The sequence below is a fragment of the Choristoneura fumiferana genome, chromosome 23, assembly GCF_025370935.1.
Source record: "Choristoneura fumiferana chromosome 23, NRCan_CFum_1, whole genome shotgun sequence".
NCBI classification, from domain to species: Eukaryota; Metazoa; Arthropoda; class Insecta; order Lepidoptera; family Tortricidae; genus Choristoneura; species Choristoneura fumiferana.
In genome coordinates this window covers 12,649,944-12,666,888 of record NC_133494.1, presented here as the reverse complement: position 1 = coordinate 12,666,888, position 16,945 = coordinate 12,649,944, and the positions used below count along the sequence as shown (strand labels likewise).

General features: G+C 38.4%; 3 protein-coding genes across 3 annotated transcripts; 1 reads left to right on the top strand and 2 right to left on the bottom strand.

The window, feature by feature from the left end:
• Positions 1-5: 5 nt before the first annotated feature.
• On the bottom strand, positions 6-1,468 carry LOC141440724 (uncharacterized). The gene is made up of 3 exons (XM_074105266.1): positions 1,267-1,468; positions 1,016-1,159; positions 6-615 (listed from the first exon to the last, which is right to left on the bottom strand). The coding sequence occupies exons 1-3, from the start codon at positions 1,362-1,364 to the stop codon at positions 9-11; spliced, it is 849 nt and encodes a 282-aa protein (XP_073961367.1). The 5' UTR covers positions 1,365-1,468; the 3' UTR covers positions 6-8.
• A 1,194-nt stretch (positions 1,469-2,662) lies between these two features.
• Positions 2,663-13,587, top strand: LOC141441037 (uncharacterized). The gene is made up of 6 exons (XM_074105658.1): positions 2,663-3,048; positions 5,856-6,166; positions 6,745-8,010; positions 8,149-8,261; positions 8,646-8,789; positions 9,403-13,587. Exons 1-6 carry the CDS (start codon positions 2,859-2,861, stop codon positions 10,112-10,114), a joined length of 2,736 nt encoding a protein of 911 aa, XP_073961759.1. The 5' UTR covers positions 2,663-2,858; the 3' UTR covers positions 10,115-13,587.
• On the bottom strand, positions 11,943-16,912 carry LOC141441038 (uncharacterized). Its single transcript, XM_074105659.1, has 2 exons — positions 15,534-16,912; positions 11,943-14,500 (listed from the first exon to the last, which is right to left on the bottom strand). The coding sequence occupies exons 1-2, from the start codon at positions 16,760-16,762 to the stop codon at positions 14,263-14,265; spliced, it is 1,467 nt and encodes a 488-aa protein (XP_073961760.1). The 5' UTR covers positions 16,763-16,912; the 3' UTR covers positions 11,943-14,262.
• Positions 16,913-16,945: the final 33 nt, after the last annotated feature.

Here is a 16,945-nt window from a genome sequence, read left to right as displayed (position 1 = left end):
TTGTGTATTCAGTTTTTTCTTTTTTTCCCAGCTTTTGGTCTGTTTGGATTATTTGCAATTCTTTTCAGTATCATCTTCTTAAAAGTAACATCATTTTGTTCCAGTTTGGTACTTTTACCAGAAAATTCAATAAAGTCTTGTCCTACAAATTGTTTTTTTGCTTCAATGCTTGCATTCTCAGATGGTGGTACAAAAACTCTGGTTTTCTTATCTTTCCGAAATAGAAGAAGATTAGCTAAAACAGTATTATTTTCACTTCTTAGAGGAATATTTGTTTTCAATGCAGTTTCAACTTCCATTTCTTCAAGAGTTTCATTCCTCTTAATAATAGGTGTTTGATAACTTTCGAGTAATTCTGTTATGGTATTTGTTAATTCTTGTAAGTAGTTTCTTTGTATTCCCAAGCAAATGGTTTTGATACCAAAATTGCAAAGGCTTGTTGACCTTAAATTCTTTAAACAAATTATAGGTACATTTGCTGATGTACAAGCCTCGATAATAGGTTGTATTATGAATCTTGGATTAACCTCTGACTCTATAAGTACAGCAGAGCAATCTGTATTCTTAACTGCTTCACAGCATTGTGCAACACCAAAAATTAAACCGTCTCGTTTTCTGAAATTAATGAAATAATGAAAGGGCAACTATATAAAATCAAACTGTCTTTTACTAATTGAGCATGCTGCCTTGAGAGACAGCAATTGTCTGTCTGTACAATTTTGAGTTGTGTCAATCAAAATCATGCCTAATGCATGTCTAATGCCAAGAAGCAGCCTCTTCAGGCAGTTTGCCCAGTGTGGAGTTGATTAATAACTCAATACCTTTGCTTTGAAATGATCCATTCATTTAAATTACTAACAGTTAATTACATCAGACATATTTACATTTACAATTTGATTGAAGTTGGTCGAAAAATGAATCCCATACCCCATAGAAAATCTGACTTCTCATTCTTCTTCATTAATTAAAATTTAACAATAGGAGCTAATAATAAAATAAGTGTGTTAATAATTACGGTAGTTTCGGTTGCTTCGGTCGTTCTTCTTTAGGGATCTGTTTTAATTCTTTCCAATGTGGTTTTGTAAACACAGGAATGTCTACTTTGTACTTTTCTAAAGCCATGCGTAGAGTATTCTCATTTTCTTCCGAAACAACAGGCCTGTAACATAAATCAACTCTTATCTGTAATAACGAAATAATCTTAGAAATCTCTGATCAAAACAATTTTTTGGGATATCAGGATAGTGGCACATTTGTAAGCCTTACCATAATATGGGATCTGGACGACACAGCACGTTTTTAATAGTTTTCTTTAATTTTCCTTTCAGACCTCCTGGTTTCTTTTTTTTAGTGGCAGTTTCCATGCTGAGGGAAAACTGAAAAAAATTTAATACGCTATCTCTTGTTTTTCTTTTAACAAATATGGCTCTATTCTCCAGTTTGTGCTTTTGACTGTTTATATAGTCAAAGGTTTTGACGTGCTTTTGACACAAACTCAGACCATGCATGTGCAAGTGACAGTGACATGTGTCAGTGTCAGTGAATCTGCGAGAGGTCCAACTTATACACCGAGTAGGATTAGGCGTCGCAAAAAAAAAAATAGCAAATGATACATATAGTGTATCAGCAGCTTGTGAAATCTACAATGTTGAGTTATGTATGATACACTTTTCTTGAGTGATCATTATACATCTTTAAAATGAGATTAAATTCTATGTTTGGATCTAATGTATAGTTTGGACATTGCGCTTAAAAGGTAAAGAAAATAACATCCGTACAGCTACATCTCTATTACAGTCAAGTCAAGGTTATCGCCTCGCCTCACGCGTGAACACCGACATTACGTAAACGAGCCAGCAACCACAACAACAGCCATCGGTGGCCAGCGATAAGCAGTTCACATGCTTTTTCGTACATTTTGTTGAAACTCGCCGCACACGTGGGGCCGGTAACGGCCACTGGCGTGGCGTCTAATATCATCCCATCATCCCAGCCTATATACGTCCCACTGCTGGGCACAGGCCTCCTCTCAGAACAAGAGGGCTTGGGCCGTAGTTCCCACGCGGGCCCAGTGCGCATTGGGAACTTCACACGCACCATTGAACTGCTTCGCAGGTTTGTGCAGGTTTCCTCACGATGTTTTCCTTCACCGCAAAGCTCGTGGTAAATTTCAAATGTAATTCCGCACATGAATTTCGAAAAACTCAAGAGGTGCGAGCCGGGGTTTGAACCCACGACCCTCTGCTTGAGAGGCGATAGGTCAAACCACTAGGCCACCACGGCGTCTAATAAGAGTTTCAAAATGTATGAAAAAGCGTGCGAACTGCTTGTCGCTGACAACCAGTGACTGGTCGGTGGCGCGTTTGCGCCGAGCCGTACAGGGTAAATACTACCTTTACTTTTTTGACTCAAAGGCACACTTTTGCCCGGTACCTAACAACGGCCGGTAGGTAAGAAATCACATGGAAGGAAACTCCAGGATGACCAATTGATACCTAAACCACGTGTACCTATAAATACTAAGTATGAGAAACAGCCCGCAACTTAAAAAGATGTTTGTCTTAAAAAACAGCACTTATATTGTATAATGAGGATCCGATGCGCGCATTATGAGGGTCCCTCAAACAATGGAATGTGAAATCACGACTTCGAAACTTACAAGGAAGTGGGCTGCAAAAAAGGATGCATTTTTTGTCGATGCGCCGGGGTCCATTGGCGAAAATCTTATTGTTCGACGGTCGGGGGGTGTAGAACTGCATAGGGTGCGGTAATGAAACTTTTACCTGCTCTAGTAAGTAATGCTCGGGCCGGGGTTTACTTATTCGAAAACAAGGTAGTCGTAGTTTGATGTTCGACCAATGATGTTGATACCGAAAACTGATAAGTGGGTACTTGTGAGGTGGCATGGAGGTCTACGGAGTGTCGAGAGGGCGAAATATCTGTTAAAGTTTTTGCCTCCCGGCGAGGAATTGAAAATTTCTACCGTTATCAAAATCGACGGCGGCATGGATGGAAAAACAGAAAAAGCGACGGTCCTGATAAGTGGAAGTGAGTCGGTAGTTTATTTATAGTATTTTATTAAGTGAGTAGGTACTTAGCTAGGAGTGTTGATTTTTAGGAATTCGGAGTCTTACAAGGAACACTATTAGTTTCGCCATATCCGTCCGTCTGTCCGCGGTTTAGGTTTAGAGGCTCCTACTCTAAGGCTCCTACTAATGCTAGAAAGTTGTAATCTGTAATTTTGCATGAGTGAGTATTATGTATGTATACATGTCAACCACGCTGACAAAGTGGTTAAATGACATTACGAAAAAAATGTAGGGTACCTACTTCCCCTTAACTATGTAAAGTGAGGGTGATTTCCTTCTCATCTAAATAGTAACATTACATAGTGTGGGACATCGTTCGATAGGTATTTAAAAATATCGTAGGTTTCCGAAATTCGTATTCAAAATATATATCCATCCTAGCCTATATGTGTTCCACTGCTTGGCAAAGGCCTCCTCTCAGAATGAGAGGGCTTGGGCCATAGTTCCCACGCGGGCTCAGAACGGAATGGAAACTTTACGCACACCATCGAATTGCTTCACAGTAGGTATCCCTACATATAACGAACATAATGGGAAAACCATCACAGCTTAGTGTAGTGTAGGTATGCTTTTTTTCAGTGTTGAAAAACATGAAATAGTACATAAGACCTTCTTCTAGTTCTCACAATATTATGCATTATGCACCCTGTCACCCTGGTAGGGTAGAGCCAAAAAATATATATTACAAGTTAACATGCAAAAGTCGGTCAAGTAATATATACTTAGGGGCTGTTTCACCATCCATTGATTAGCGTTAACCGACGGTAAATGTGATGCCGTCTCCGTCTATTCGAACAAAACAAATAGAGACGGCATCACACCTAACCGCCAGTTAACACTAATCAATGGATGGTGAAACAGCCCCTTAATATTGAATATTTGGCGCATATTATTTATTACCTAGGAGGCCTTTTGCGAGGCCGTAAAGTCAACGAGTTTGTAGTAAGTAGTGGTCTAAACTCGGCTTAACCGCTTCGTCTACAAATAAATAAATAAAGATAATTTACTTCAGACCAGAGGCCGTATTGTTGTCTAACGCGCAAATTCGCGATTGCATTCAATATCTCTTTCTTTCTTCGTCTTATACCGTGTGACAGAAAGAAGTGGTAAACACGATTGTGATTCCGAGTGTGTTTGACAATAAGGTCTCTGGTTGGCTGGTGGGTCCATATGTTAGTTACAAAAGAGATTTACAGGATCCATTTCTACCAGAGAAGTGAGCAGTGCTAGGAAAGGTAAATGAAGCGTTTCTATTGGCTCGCGCAATATACTTATCCTCGCACATTTCTGATGGCAACACAGCCTTTAGTTATATTAGTAAAACGTGAATCACATTTCGCTGTAGACATGCTGCTGCAGTGACGGGTTGTGGGTTCCCACCGGGCCATGAACGCTCATGGCCTGCTCCCTGTGACCCAGTGACCCTGACCCACGGAGCCGCTCCAGCAGGGAGGCAAATATGGTTGACGAGTGACACTCTTTCCCGGCCCGGATAACACCGGCATAGAAATACTGGCCCTGTTTTTTGTGTACACGCCCATAGAAACTGACAGGAGCGTCTACACAAAAAACAGGGTCGGTATTTCCATGTCGGTATTATCCGGGCCGCGAAAGTGTGTCACCCGCCAATATCATCCGGTTCTAGATTATATTTTCCGTGAAACGGTTCCATAGTAAGTGACGATGACGATTCAGCTGGTTCCGTAGTAGGTAGGTAGATAGTTACATAAATACCTTATTTTAATTAACTAGGTTAGGTAGGTAGGTAGAACATTATAGGTACTTTACCACACATTAAGAGTGTTTAAACCGCTGAGCTGGCAAAGTTGCATTTTTGTTACTTTTCTCGATTATTCCATAAAAAATGAATGAAAATTAAAAATGTTGTCTGATAGAACACTCTTTTATGTAAGTTACTGTGTCTACTCCAATAATTATTCGTTATAGACTTTTTATTTTCTTTAAAAACCGTTAATAAACATTAATTTGTTTTTAAAGAATTATTTCTATTTTGAAATCGGTAGTGTAAGCAATATGTAAAACATAAGCAATTAATATGTTACTATGAAACACAGTATTCTTTAATAATGTAAGTTTTATTTTTCAAAACGTCCGGGCTCGATTCCTGAGCTGGAATACAATTTTTAAAAAAATGTATGAATGCAGTTTTTCTTGTTACTAAAATCGATGACATGGTTCCTAAGAACGTGCTGAGCTGATCTTCGCACGTCTTATAGTTTCAGATTTTCCCATAGGTACTGACCGATATGAATGTTACAATCTGTATATATCCACCGAATGACACTCTGACAGTTTTGACGAATCTAATAATATCATAGGTATGTTGAAAATCGACCAGCAGTTTAGGCTACAGACAGAATCAAAGAAATATACATACCTACATACACTCGAAAAACATAACATAACCCTTCTTCTTGCAGTCGGGTAAAATTAGATGATTTTTAGGCAAATAATGTAAGTTGAGCTTACATCAAGTTAGACTAGATGCTTGGTCCGGCCGGCCTGTCTAAAATACTTATGTAGCAAAAATGGTGAAAACAGAACATGGTTTATCTTGAAAAGAGACACCGAAAGCTAGATATTTTTCCATCATGGTAGGCCAGGCCAATATTTCAGGTTATAGTATTGTGATTAAGTATAAGTGAGGTAAGTAATAACGCTTGACAGGCAATTCTCAGCAGACTAGCTGTAATTTTTATTCATATATGGTACCTAAAAACTTACGTCAATCATTGTCCTTTACAGATGAACGTCATCAGCTAGAATTACTGTCCGAGCCAGGCGAAAGAGACCCATGTTCAGACGAGGAAAGCCCTGAACCTAAGCAAGACAAAAACGATAAAAATCATGAAGACGTTCAAAAGGATGAAGACGTCGAAAAGGATGAAGCCGTTGAAAAAGTTGGAAACGTTGAAAAGGATAAATACGTTGAAAGCGATGAAGACGTTGAAATCGATGAGCCTGAAGACTTTGAGGAAAGTTACTCTGACTGGACTCCAGCCAGCTCCGATTTGGACAACAGTTCGGAGGAATCTGACGGCATTATCAGTGATAAGGTGAGTGAATCTAATTTTTTTCTGGGTGAGCGGTTAGTTCAGAAAGGGTGTTACGTCTCTCGATGAGAGCGAAACATAGATGTCGCTAGTGCTGCTGCGTAAGTAGCGTAGTAGAAAAAAGCAACCTGAGATATGTGTGCATAGGAGAAATTCGTGTCTGTACTCCTGTCCAGTGGTAGTGTAGGGGTATGGCACGCAGCACGAAATGCTGAGGACCTGGGTTCAATTCCCAGCGCTGATCTCTTTTTCTGGTTTTTCTGTGCATCCATGTCTCAGTTTGTATTTTCGAGTGAATCTAATATTCATGCTACTTTAAAAATATATTACTATTAATGGAATTCCAACTTACAGTTATAATTCTTTCGACCTTAAGGTCGCGGGTGAGCAAAGAAATTATTTTAGTTCATTGATATGGACCTCCGCAAAGTAACGTCTGATTCAATAAATTAATTCCTTCGAAACTTACAATAGGTACGTCTGTTTTTATCGATAATATCGATATAGCGATAGCATTCTGTCGCAAATCTATTGTAAATAGTCTAACATTTGTCTATTATGTATCTATGTTATGTATCTAGGACACCAGCAAAAAAAATAAATCATCATCAAAGTCGTCAAAAAATCTTCAATGCGCCAAAAAGAAAAGTGAACGTTTATCGCCTCAGTATCAGAGAAGAAAAAAAATAATCAAAGAAACAGTGGAAAAACTGACCAGGCTTTACATGAAGACGGATCATGAGATGGTTCGTTTTGAAAAAAAAAGAAGGGAAGCGGAAGCAAAAATGAAAAACGTCAATAAGCGGGATGATTCCTCTAAACAAAATAAAAACGACGGCGAGAAAAGCGTGCAAGAAATGGTTCGCATTGAAAAAATAAGTAAGGAAAGTATAGAAAACAAAAATAACATCAAAAAACAGGGTGATCCGTCTACAGAAAATAAAAATGGCGACGACAAAAGCATAGACGAACTAATACTCTATATGAACACAATGTTTGCAGGGTTATTTAAGGTAATTGACAATGAATACCCCAATATCGATTGTCCGACTGAATACAAAAAAGTAAAAGTGAATGTTTTAGAAACTGGAGATATCGTGATCGCGGATAAGAAATTTTATAAAAAAACCAAACTACTGAACAAACAAAACTCAGAATATTTCGAAAAAACCTTGACACCGTACGAAACGGATGATACCTCGGATAACAAAAACAAATGTGAATTCTTCGAAAAAACATTGACACCAGATGAAAGCGATAATGAGCCCCTATCGACTATTAGCAAAAATAATAATAAAGTATCCATTAAAAACAAGAAAACAACTGAATCTTGCAAAGGTAAAAAGACACCAAAGGCCTGTAAGGATAAAAGCACAATAGAACACTGCAAGGATAAGAAAACACCAGAAACCTGGATGGATAAGAAAATAACAGAACCATGTAAAACACCACAACCCTGCAAAGACAAAAAACTAACAGGACGCTGCAAGAACAAGAAAACACCAGAACTCTGCAAGAATAACAAAACAACAGAATCCTGCAAGGATAAGAAAATAAAGGAACCCTCTAAAAACAAGAAAATACTAGAACCCTGCATAAACAAGGAAACAATAGAACCCTACAGGAACAAAAAAACACCAGAACCTTGCAAGTACATGTCAAAGCTGCAATCTCTTGACAACAACAGAATTTCAACACCAGTCGAAAATGAGAAACTGGTAGAGGCTTACGCAGATGACGACTATAATAACTGTGACTATTATTCGGATCGATCTGATGACCCCGTATTGATTTCGAATAAATATGAGACAGTAGACACCGCTCATGACCAACCTGAACCTGAATGGGTAAGACACTTTATTACACAATTACCTACACCCTACACTTAACCATGAAAAACATTTGTTTTAAATTTTATAATTATTTTTTTAATTATGGTTTTTTATTTGTTGTTGACCAATTTTGTGAAATGTTTGTTTGATTAGATACCAATCGGCAGCGGGACCACACTGATACACAAAGATAAGTATGCACAAGTTACATGGAAGTCTTACACGAAGGCGACTCGCTCTTTACTGCTGGCTGCGTTTACTAGAAAGTAAGTATTGTACAAATACGAAACTAGAATATCACCTATCAATCTGTTTTTAACTGATCTATTTAATTAAGTATTGGCCGCTGTTCAAAATGATCGTAGCATTCAATTGTCCTTTCTTATTCATATTCCTCTTGAAATGGTTCCTCGAGATTAAATTCTTTATATAAACTTTTTGTGATTTATTTTTCAAAATAACAAAATTACCTAGCTTTATCCCGCTTTGCTCCCGTGGAATAATAAAGAATTAAGTAGCTCTCTACCTTATGGGAATTTTGTAAAATATCTGATTTGCTACAAATTTCAAGTCTCTGGTTCTAGTGGTTTCTTTGTCTGTTAGCATTTAGCCAGTCACGTTACTTCGTTAATCAGAAATATTTTTTGCAGGACATTAGCAACCCATTCGCTAACCGGAAAGAAATCGCCAGCGTTCTTGCACAAGCGTGCTAAGATGTGCCTTGATCCAAAAATCGTTTCTGATATCGTCATAGAAGTGGCCGACAGATTTCATATCAGAGATAATTTAGTCCGGTTAGTACCTACGTCAGTTAGAATTTGGACATGTAAACTTGGCAACCGTGTTAATTTCCATAGGAAATCGCTAATACAATAGTATTAAGAAGTATAGACTGAGTTTCTTGCCGGATTCTTCTCAACAAAGGTTTTTCCGAAACAGGTGGTAGATTTTTTTTTGACATTCAGGTGCTTGATATAGCCTAAATTGAATAAAGATATTTTGACTTTGACTTTGACTTAGACCAGTTGCATAATATTATAATGTACAACTTGTACTTTGTAATATTATGCAACTGGGCTCGGGGCCACATAAAACTCCAAGATTGCCCCTAAATGCTTACAGATATACTTATGTATTTAAAACTACTGAATGAATAAAGCATAATGAACAAAAAATAAATAAATAAACACAAATGATAAAATAAACGTTAAAAACATGTAAATCTATGAGTAAGTATACCTATGAGTTTTTGTTTGACGCATTTAAATTGCCGTTATAGACAGACTGACATACTTGGCACTTATAAAATTAGTAAGGATTTTTTACTTTTGTTTATAGTCCAAATTAGAGGGGATAAAAAATTACACCTGTTCAACCATTTTTTTTAAAATATAATTTCCATTGCAGGAACATTATCACTACGAAATGTGCTGACGAATCAAAAATGCGTAAGATAAAAAAGGCAAAAAAAGCTTTGAAACAAGCACAATTAGCGGAGGCGGAGGCTAAAGATATTGAGAGCAACGACCAAGAAAAAGTACCAACGCTAGAGGAGACTTCTGAGACTAGTAAGAAAAAGAGCGGGAAATCTACATCGGCGAAACGGGTATACACTAAAAAGACCGGTAAGAAGAATACAAAGAAAACTGGTAAAAGTCCTCGCAAGGAGATTCAAGAAAACTTAACGCCACCAGAGAAGGATGCAAATAAGAGCGTTTCTTCTGAAAAGCAGAAAGACATATCGGCGGTAAATAACAATACTAAGAATATTGTGAGTAGGAATGAAGAAACCGTATTAACATCAGAAGACGAGGGTAACATGGTTATTGATGAAGAATACGTATCGCCGTTAGATTATAATGCTCTTAAAAGTATTGAGAATAAGGATCATGAATATATACTGCAACCAAAGAATACACGAATGAGTATTGACAATATTGAAGAACACAAATCCTCGCCAGATAATATGGCCAAGAAAAATGAGAATCAAGAAAACATACCAATACTTGAGGAGCTTAATAGTAAGATTGAGAATAAAAATCAAGAAAATATACCGCCGCCAGTGAAAAAGGGTATAAAAGGTTTTAAAACTTATAAGAATAAGTCTAAAGTTAAGTGAATGTTTTTTTGATACAATTTTAGTATCAGTCGTATAAGAATTTAATTAAGTACTTATTATGAATTGTCAATATATATTTTTTATATTCAATTTGATTCCATAATGAATTCTGTAGTTTATTGAAACTACACCTTTTGTAATAATTAATAATAAAATTGTGTGTAAGGCTTAGAGTATGCGTCTATCGAAGCAGAGTAAAGCGGCCACACGCAAGATCCGACCAATAATTTTAATAGTACATTACTGTAGTGGCCGGCAATCCCACGTTCCGGCCGAGGCTTGTATAGTGCTTTTCTCAAACATGACATGAAATAATATGAAAAAACAAGAAATCAAGCTGGCGGGACCCTAGTCTCGTCACCCTGTTGTGCTTGTCTGCTGGCGCGGCGACTGCGGGGCGGCGGATGCGCGCCGTGTCGTGCCGCAGCTCGCGTTGAAACAAGAGACGGTCGCATTGCCGGCCAGCGGCCGGGAAAGTTGTATGAAATCTCTTTGCAGGCCGCTAGAGTGACCGCGCGCAGGAAGCCCAGTCGCAGCGCCTGCAGCGCCATACTTCCCGGCTAGTGCTTTCGGTACACCCCGAAATTCAGGAAAAAGCTGCACATGGTGTTAAAAGCATGAAAATCGAAACGGCCATAAGAATCAATTTGACCCGCCGCACGAAAAAAAAACAAAAAGCAGAGGAGTTATGACGTAATTTTTTTTTTGTATGGAAAAACTTGGTATGTTTTGAAAATGATTGTTATTTTATTTTAAAACAAGTGACTGAAATATAATGAAGTGATATATTTTTAGAATCGGCTTAGGAAGCCCTTGCATTAGATACCACACGATAAGTTTCAGAACTAAAATATTAATTTTTCCATACAAAAAAAAACATGACGTCATAACTTCTCTCCTTTTTTTTTCGTGCTACTGGTCAAATTTATTCTTATGGCCTAAAGATCAATCGTTCCGATTTTCATGCTTTTAACACCATGTTTAGCTTTTTTTGGCGTACCGCTAGCACTAGGCTTATTATTTGTAATTTGTAACACAACGTCAATATTTCATGTCATGTTTGAGAAAATAATATAACCTAATTAATAGAATTCCAGAGGCCATATTGTCATACAAAGACACCGTGCCCAGCTACTTGTACTATTAGCTATTCTGCGGCCCAGCCTAATAACACGAGTACTGAGATTGGAAAGTGTTTTTATCAAGGAACAAAAGGCTCAACAAATAGTCAATGTTAAACTACTCATTGGCTGAATGTTATCGAGGTTTTAGTCTGCTGTTCATGGGTGGCTTTATTTCTTCTTCCGAAGATAAAATTGCTTCTGTCGGAATTGGAGCAATTTAACTCTTCAAACGTCGACGCAACAATTTGCGGCAGTCATCGTCGGCACTCTATTTACAGAGTAGGTATCTTCCGATTTTTGAAATCGCTTCTGTGAAAATACTGAATTTCAAATGCGAGTAGAATAGAAAATTACTGCTGTTATTATTTGGAAACTATTCCAAAGTTTGGTTTCGAGCTAGAATTTTGTAACAATTGGTACCTATTATAGGTAGGTACAGAGATTTTAACCAGTCAAATGATATTTTTACGAATGCGATGTCAAAAATTGGGCCACAGGCGTCGGTTGCAAGATTTGGTGTATGCTTACCTATTGCATTGCTATTCGGATATTTTTTATTCTATTGATAAAATGGCGTATGCGGCACGCTCGCTATACAGCTCTAAGCGTCGTACTTACAAGCCTTAATTCTATTATTGTAATGTAAGAAAAAATTTAAGGTGTAATTTTTAGGGTATCTATTTAGTATTAATTGAAAAATCATATTTGGCGTATTTCAATCAACAAATTCTTTATTTCAATTAATTTTACGCAAGTTTGACTATTAAAGTAGAGAGCAGAGCTCTGCGAGGCCCGCGTCACAATTTGATTATCATGTTCGTTAATATTTTTTTTTAATTTTCTTCTCCCCAAAATTTTGCAAAAAATAGACAAAATGTATCTCTTTGGTACTTATTATGACATTTATATGGTTTGCTTAACATTGTATTAAGTAATAAAAATAACAATCAAATCAATAAAACTTCTCTCTTCTTCTGTCTTGCACTGAAATGATATCTTGATTGGTAAAAAGTCTACCAATACCCACTTTATGGAATTAAGTATGTCCGCCGAGAAGTCATAGTAATATAAAATTCAAGTCGCGAGCCTCGCAAGATTAAAATAGTAAATAAAACATTTTTATACGTAATAAACATTGTTGCAGGTTATGGTAAATACTTATTCGAATAAAGACGTAACTGCAAAAAACTGTTGTTTCAAAAATTCCTTACGTACGGCGTCGATTTGATGTTATAAACCTATTTATTTGCACGGTCGAACCATTTGATTTCTGATTCCTAGAATGTTCACAGTAAAGTTCGTTTTTACTTGTCAGGCAATGCGATGTCGTTACAACATTTTCTGTGACAAGCTTCCACAGTGGATCACAATTCACTTGGTTCGATAATACACAAAAAAGATTTGGAAAACAATAGGGTAGGGTACGAAGAAAGTGGAACACTAGACGCATTCCCGTGGCGAGTGTGGAGGCTGTGCAGTGTGCTCACGCGGGCATTGCCGAGCCAGTGATACGAAGAAAGAACCCTAGCTCCTACAAGTGTCAAGGTGTAGTAAAATGTCGCCTGTATAATTTTACATGGTGTAACGGGCAGGGAGATTTTGATACTAGGTAACTATCTACGAATAAATAATAAGTCAGGAAGCGTAACTCAGAACAAATCCCACACAAAAAGTGGCCATACTTTAAACCACGAATCATTTTCGAGGCCGCAAATAGACGTGCTTGTTCTGACTTATGTGCTATTCTGCTTATCTGACTTTACATCACGTGCGCAAACCAATCCCTGCTTTGTTTCTGAATTTACAACCAACTTATAATTTATTCGTGTTTCTGGTTATTTAAGAGTTACACTCTTGTCGGTGTAGCCGATGAGTGGCATTATTATTTATTCGTAGGTAGAAAGGTAAATATTTACAGCGAACGAGCGAATGTTGAGCTATGGCATGCCTTGATATTCACACTAGAGCCACAATATTTTCTACGCGTGCCACTTCCCACGTCACATCATTAGCACAAATTCAAAATGTCACCGTAAATAAAGCACTTTTATAATTCAACGATATATTACGGTACGACCGTCACCGCACAAGTCTGCTTTAAGTCTTCCGTTACATGCTCATTCTGGCGTAAGATCAGTCCATCATACACATCGGATTGACGAATATTACCTATTGAAATAATCCTGCATCTCACAGTGAAAGTGTTTGAGCAGTGTGTTATGCCCGTGCTCGCCTACGGTACAGAGACCGCGCAGAGGGGCATGGAGAGAGCGATGCTCGGGATCACCCTTTGTGATCGGAAGCGAACTAATGGATTCGAAATAAGACCAAAGTGAAAGACGTCGTGGCTGTCATAGCAAAGAAAAAGCAGACATGGGCAGGACACATTGCGGACGAGTACTTGAATGGCCACCATGATGATGATGATGATGAACCATTGAAAACCTTTTCATTAAAAAAACATTTAAAAAAAAGCAGTTGGCAGTCGGGTTTTTTGATTTTTTTAATTTAATGTTTTATTTTACACTTTTTTGATATTTATGTGAAAACGGTAGATTAAAAGTATTATAACCCATATATATTTAGAATGGGCTAATTATTAACTTTCATTTGATACCCATATTGTTACAATACAAACTTTTTTTTTCATTCCTCCGCCATATTTTTTTTCGCAGACGCCATATTGAAATATTATATAGCCTATGTCACTCCGACAGTTATGACGAATCCAATGATACCTCATATGTCAAAATCCGTCTAGCCGTTTAGGCTGCAGCGAGGACCAAAGAAATGGACATACATACATACGCTCGAAAAACATAACCCTCCTTCGGGCAGTCGGGTAAATAGACCATCAATCCGTCAGTCTGAGAGGGCTACACGGTAATTCTCTCGTCATTGGGACAATAATATGGACTGAACTGATACCAAAATGAGCATATAACCAATCCACGTCCACGGCAATTCTCATAGAGACATCACGGTGGGCGGTGAATTACAGAAGCATACAATGAATATACAAGCTTAATTCCCTTGCTGGAATATCCCGAGTGGCGACAACACCAGGTCTATGTTAGTGCTCGCAATGATAGCTCGCATGAGCATCATGTCATCCGGAGTGAACCTCCATCCGCTGAGCTGGCCAAGGCTTTGGAGCTTGGGACAGCATTCCATGAGGAGTTCCACGGTGTCTCGTGTGAGTCTGGGCGCGTTGGGGAACCAGATGCCTTCAAGATGCTCGAACTTGTAGCGGCGGAGCATTCTGGAATCGTATGTTGGTAAAATTAGCTGAGTAAGGCTGTGTTTCAACCTGGATGTGTAAGGTGTGTTGCGAGAAATGTGTTTTGCATGGACCAATAGAAACGCTTCATTTACTTAGCCTCTCTCTACTCAGCTATTTCCACCAGAGCGATACTGTGCGAGGTACATGGAAAACACATCTTCGCACGTCTCTGGTGGAAATGCAGCCTAATGATTAGGAGGAAAGTTTGATATTGAAACCAATTTTACTAAAAAACGAATTGACCAACTTAGAAAAGTTGAAAACCCCCGACCTTGCCATTTCACAGTTAAATATAAAGTAAAAATGAGTGAACCGATTTTAATGAAACATAGCTAAGAACCACTGCAAGGACGCTATCACGTAAAAAAACTGCGTCGAAATCGGTCCATCCTTTTGAGAGCTACGATGCCACAGACAGACAGATATCGATGACAGACTTATAACACCCCTCTTTTTGCGTCGGGAGTTAAAAACAAAGTAGATCTCTTTATTGAGATAGCCACGAAAAGCCCTGGGACACGAAGCGCATTAAAAAAACAATAGGTATACTCGTAAATAGAAAAGATTTGGAGTAATTGTAGTAATCAATCACTTTTGTACAAAAAAATATTGTAAAGCAGCAGTTTACAGTTTATTCATAAACTACATACCTACTAAGTACGAGTACTTACTTCATCCTGTTTACATTCCAGAGCGAGGCAAAAATATGCGTAAACATTACGGGTAAGTATATTTAATAGAAATTACGATACGCTGACTATTAAACTTGCAGTAGAAAATAAGACAGTCTGTGAAAGTAACGGTTCATGAAGCATCGTGATTCCATGTTGTTGGTTCATTAGTCAACTGCGTAGGTGGATATGTACCGTAAATAAAGACGCAAATGCATCTTACGTATATAATTTGCCCCAACAGCTCATGAATCCAGGAGCTCATTTTAAAACAAATTTATACCTCTATTTATACGCGACGGCGGATGAAATAATGGTTAAGTAGCAAAACGTAGACTCACCGTGACATGTCATTGTCATCCAGCTTTATCTCGTCGCCAATAATAATTTTCTTAAGATTAGGGCTGCCACACATCAGGTACTTTAGTAAAGAATTCGACAGATTCCCCTGGATGATTTCAATGTGCTCCAACTTCGTAAACGGTATCTCTTCCTCATGGGTCGCCGTCTGTATCTGGTAAAACTCCAGGCTTTCCAAGTTCCTGCAGGTTTCAGCTATCCTAGTGAAATTAAACGAGCCTAGAGACCCAGAAAGCATGAGCGTGATTATTTTGTATCCAATCTTGTCGAGTAACTGATGCAATTCGTGACACTGAAATTTGTTCAGTTTAATTTTGTTGATTTCTTTAAAGTCTTTTATTAACGCGAGTACTCCTGGATCTGGTTCTTCTAAATAAATGGTTTCTAGCATTGGACAGAGAGCTACAATCGCTCTCATCATCCGCATGTTCGTTTGGGCGTCGTGCACGTATTGTAGTTTTGTTTTGAAGTCTGGAGGACAGTCATTGTTGTAGATGTAATAAAGGGATTTGCCGACGAACGAGTAGCTGCCAAGATTTGTGAGGTTAGGTAACCGTCGTATCAACAATGCTACGTCCGTATGGTCTATGTTTTCTTCTCCATACATTCCAATGTTCACTACAGTTAGACTTTGCACAAGCTGCGGATTGCCATTTAACATCGCGTCGATACCTATTTCAGTGATGTCAGTTTCTCCTGAGACGTCGAGCAGCTTCAAAACTTTGTTATGTTCACCAATAAACTTGAGAACTTCATCATTGGCGATATAAGGGATATTTAACGTAGTCAGATTTGTAAGATTCTTAATGAGATGATACATAAGTTCTAAGTGATCATCTTTCACCCAAACTCCTTTTAAGTTTAGTGACGTCAGGTGGTGCCCTTGCTCGATAATGAGCTCAAGGACTTTCCTATAATACGGGCAAGGGAACATGCCAGTGGCGAGACTCTTGACGTTCTCTCTGAGTAGGAGCCGCATCGTGAAGAATCTTATGGAGGGGTCCAAGTATTCGGAGCTTAGTATTAAGTTTATGAGATCTTGGAAGATATCGCTGGTGGCTCCCATTTGTTCGTAGTAAGATGAGACCATTGCGAAAAGCATAGCCACATCCTCGTCGGCTGTAACGCGAGACAGCGCGTGAATGAGCTGCCGGGCTACTAGAGACAGCGTAATCTCTTGGAGCGGCGGAACAGGACACTTTGGCGACATATTAAAAAAATCACAGCACTAGGATTATTCACAAAAGTATCACGATTATTGAAACACTTTGTACTACGTTTTGAGCATCACAGCGAGTGCGTTACGGTTTTGGGGAGAGAAAGAAGTGAAAAATCCGTGTAGGCTATTTAGCGCGCATGCGTGGCGGCTGGCGCGGCGCCAGCGCACCGTTTA

What these genes read in the sequence shown, in the direction of transcription:
- LOC141440724 (XM_074105266.1), bottom strand. Translation starts at nt 1,364, where the DNA reads ATGGAAACTGCCACTAAAAAAAAGAAACCAGGAGGTCTGAAAGGAAAA. An exon ending in CGTCCAGATCCCATATTATG is followed by an intron (nt 1,160 to 1,266) that starts GTAAGGCTTACA and finishes TTTATGTTACAG; the next exon opens with GCCTGTTGTTTCGGAAGAAA. An exon ending in CCGAAGCAACCGAAACTACC is followed by an intron (nt 616 to 1,015) that starts GTAATTATTAAC and finishes CATTAATTTCAG; the next exon opens with AAAACGAGACGGTTTAATTT.
- LOC141441037 (XM_074105658.1), top strand. Translation starts at nt 2,859, where the DNA reads ATGATGTTGATACCGAAAACTGATAAGTGGGTACTTGTGAGGTGGCAT. An exon ending in GACGGTCCTGATAAGTGGAA is followed by an intron (nt 3,049 to 5,855) that starts GTGAGTCGGTAG and finishes TGTCCTTTACAG; the next exon opens with ATGAACGTCATCAGCTAGAA. An exon ending in ACGGCATTATCAGTGATAAG is followed by an intron (nt 6,167 to 6,744) that starts GTGAGTGAATCT and finishes TTATGTATCTAG; the next exon opens with GACACCAGCAAAAAAAATAA.
- LOC141441038 (XM_074105659.1), bottom strand. Translation starts at nt 16,762, where the DNA reads ATGTCGCCAAAGTGTCCTGTTCCGCCGCTCCAAGAGATTACGCTGTCT. An exon ending in GATGACAATGACATGTCACG is followed by an intron (nt 14,501 to 15,533) that starts GTGAGTCTACGT and finishes ATACGATTCCAG; the next exon opens with AATGCTCCGCCGCTACAAGT.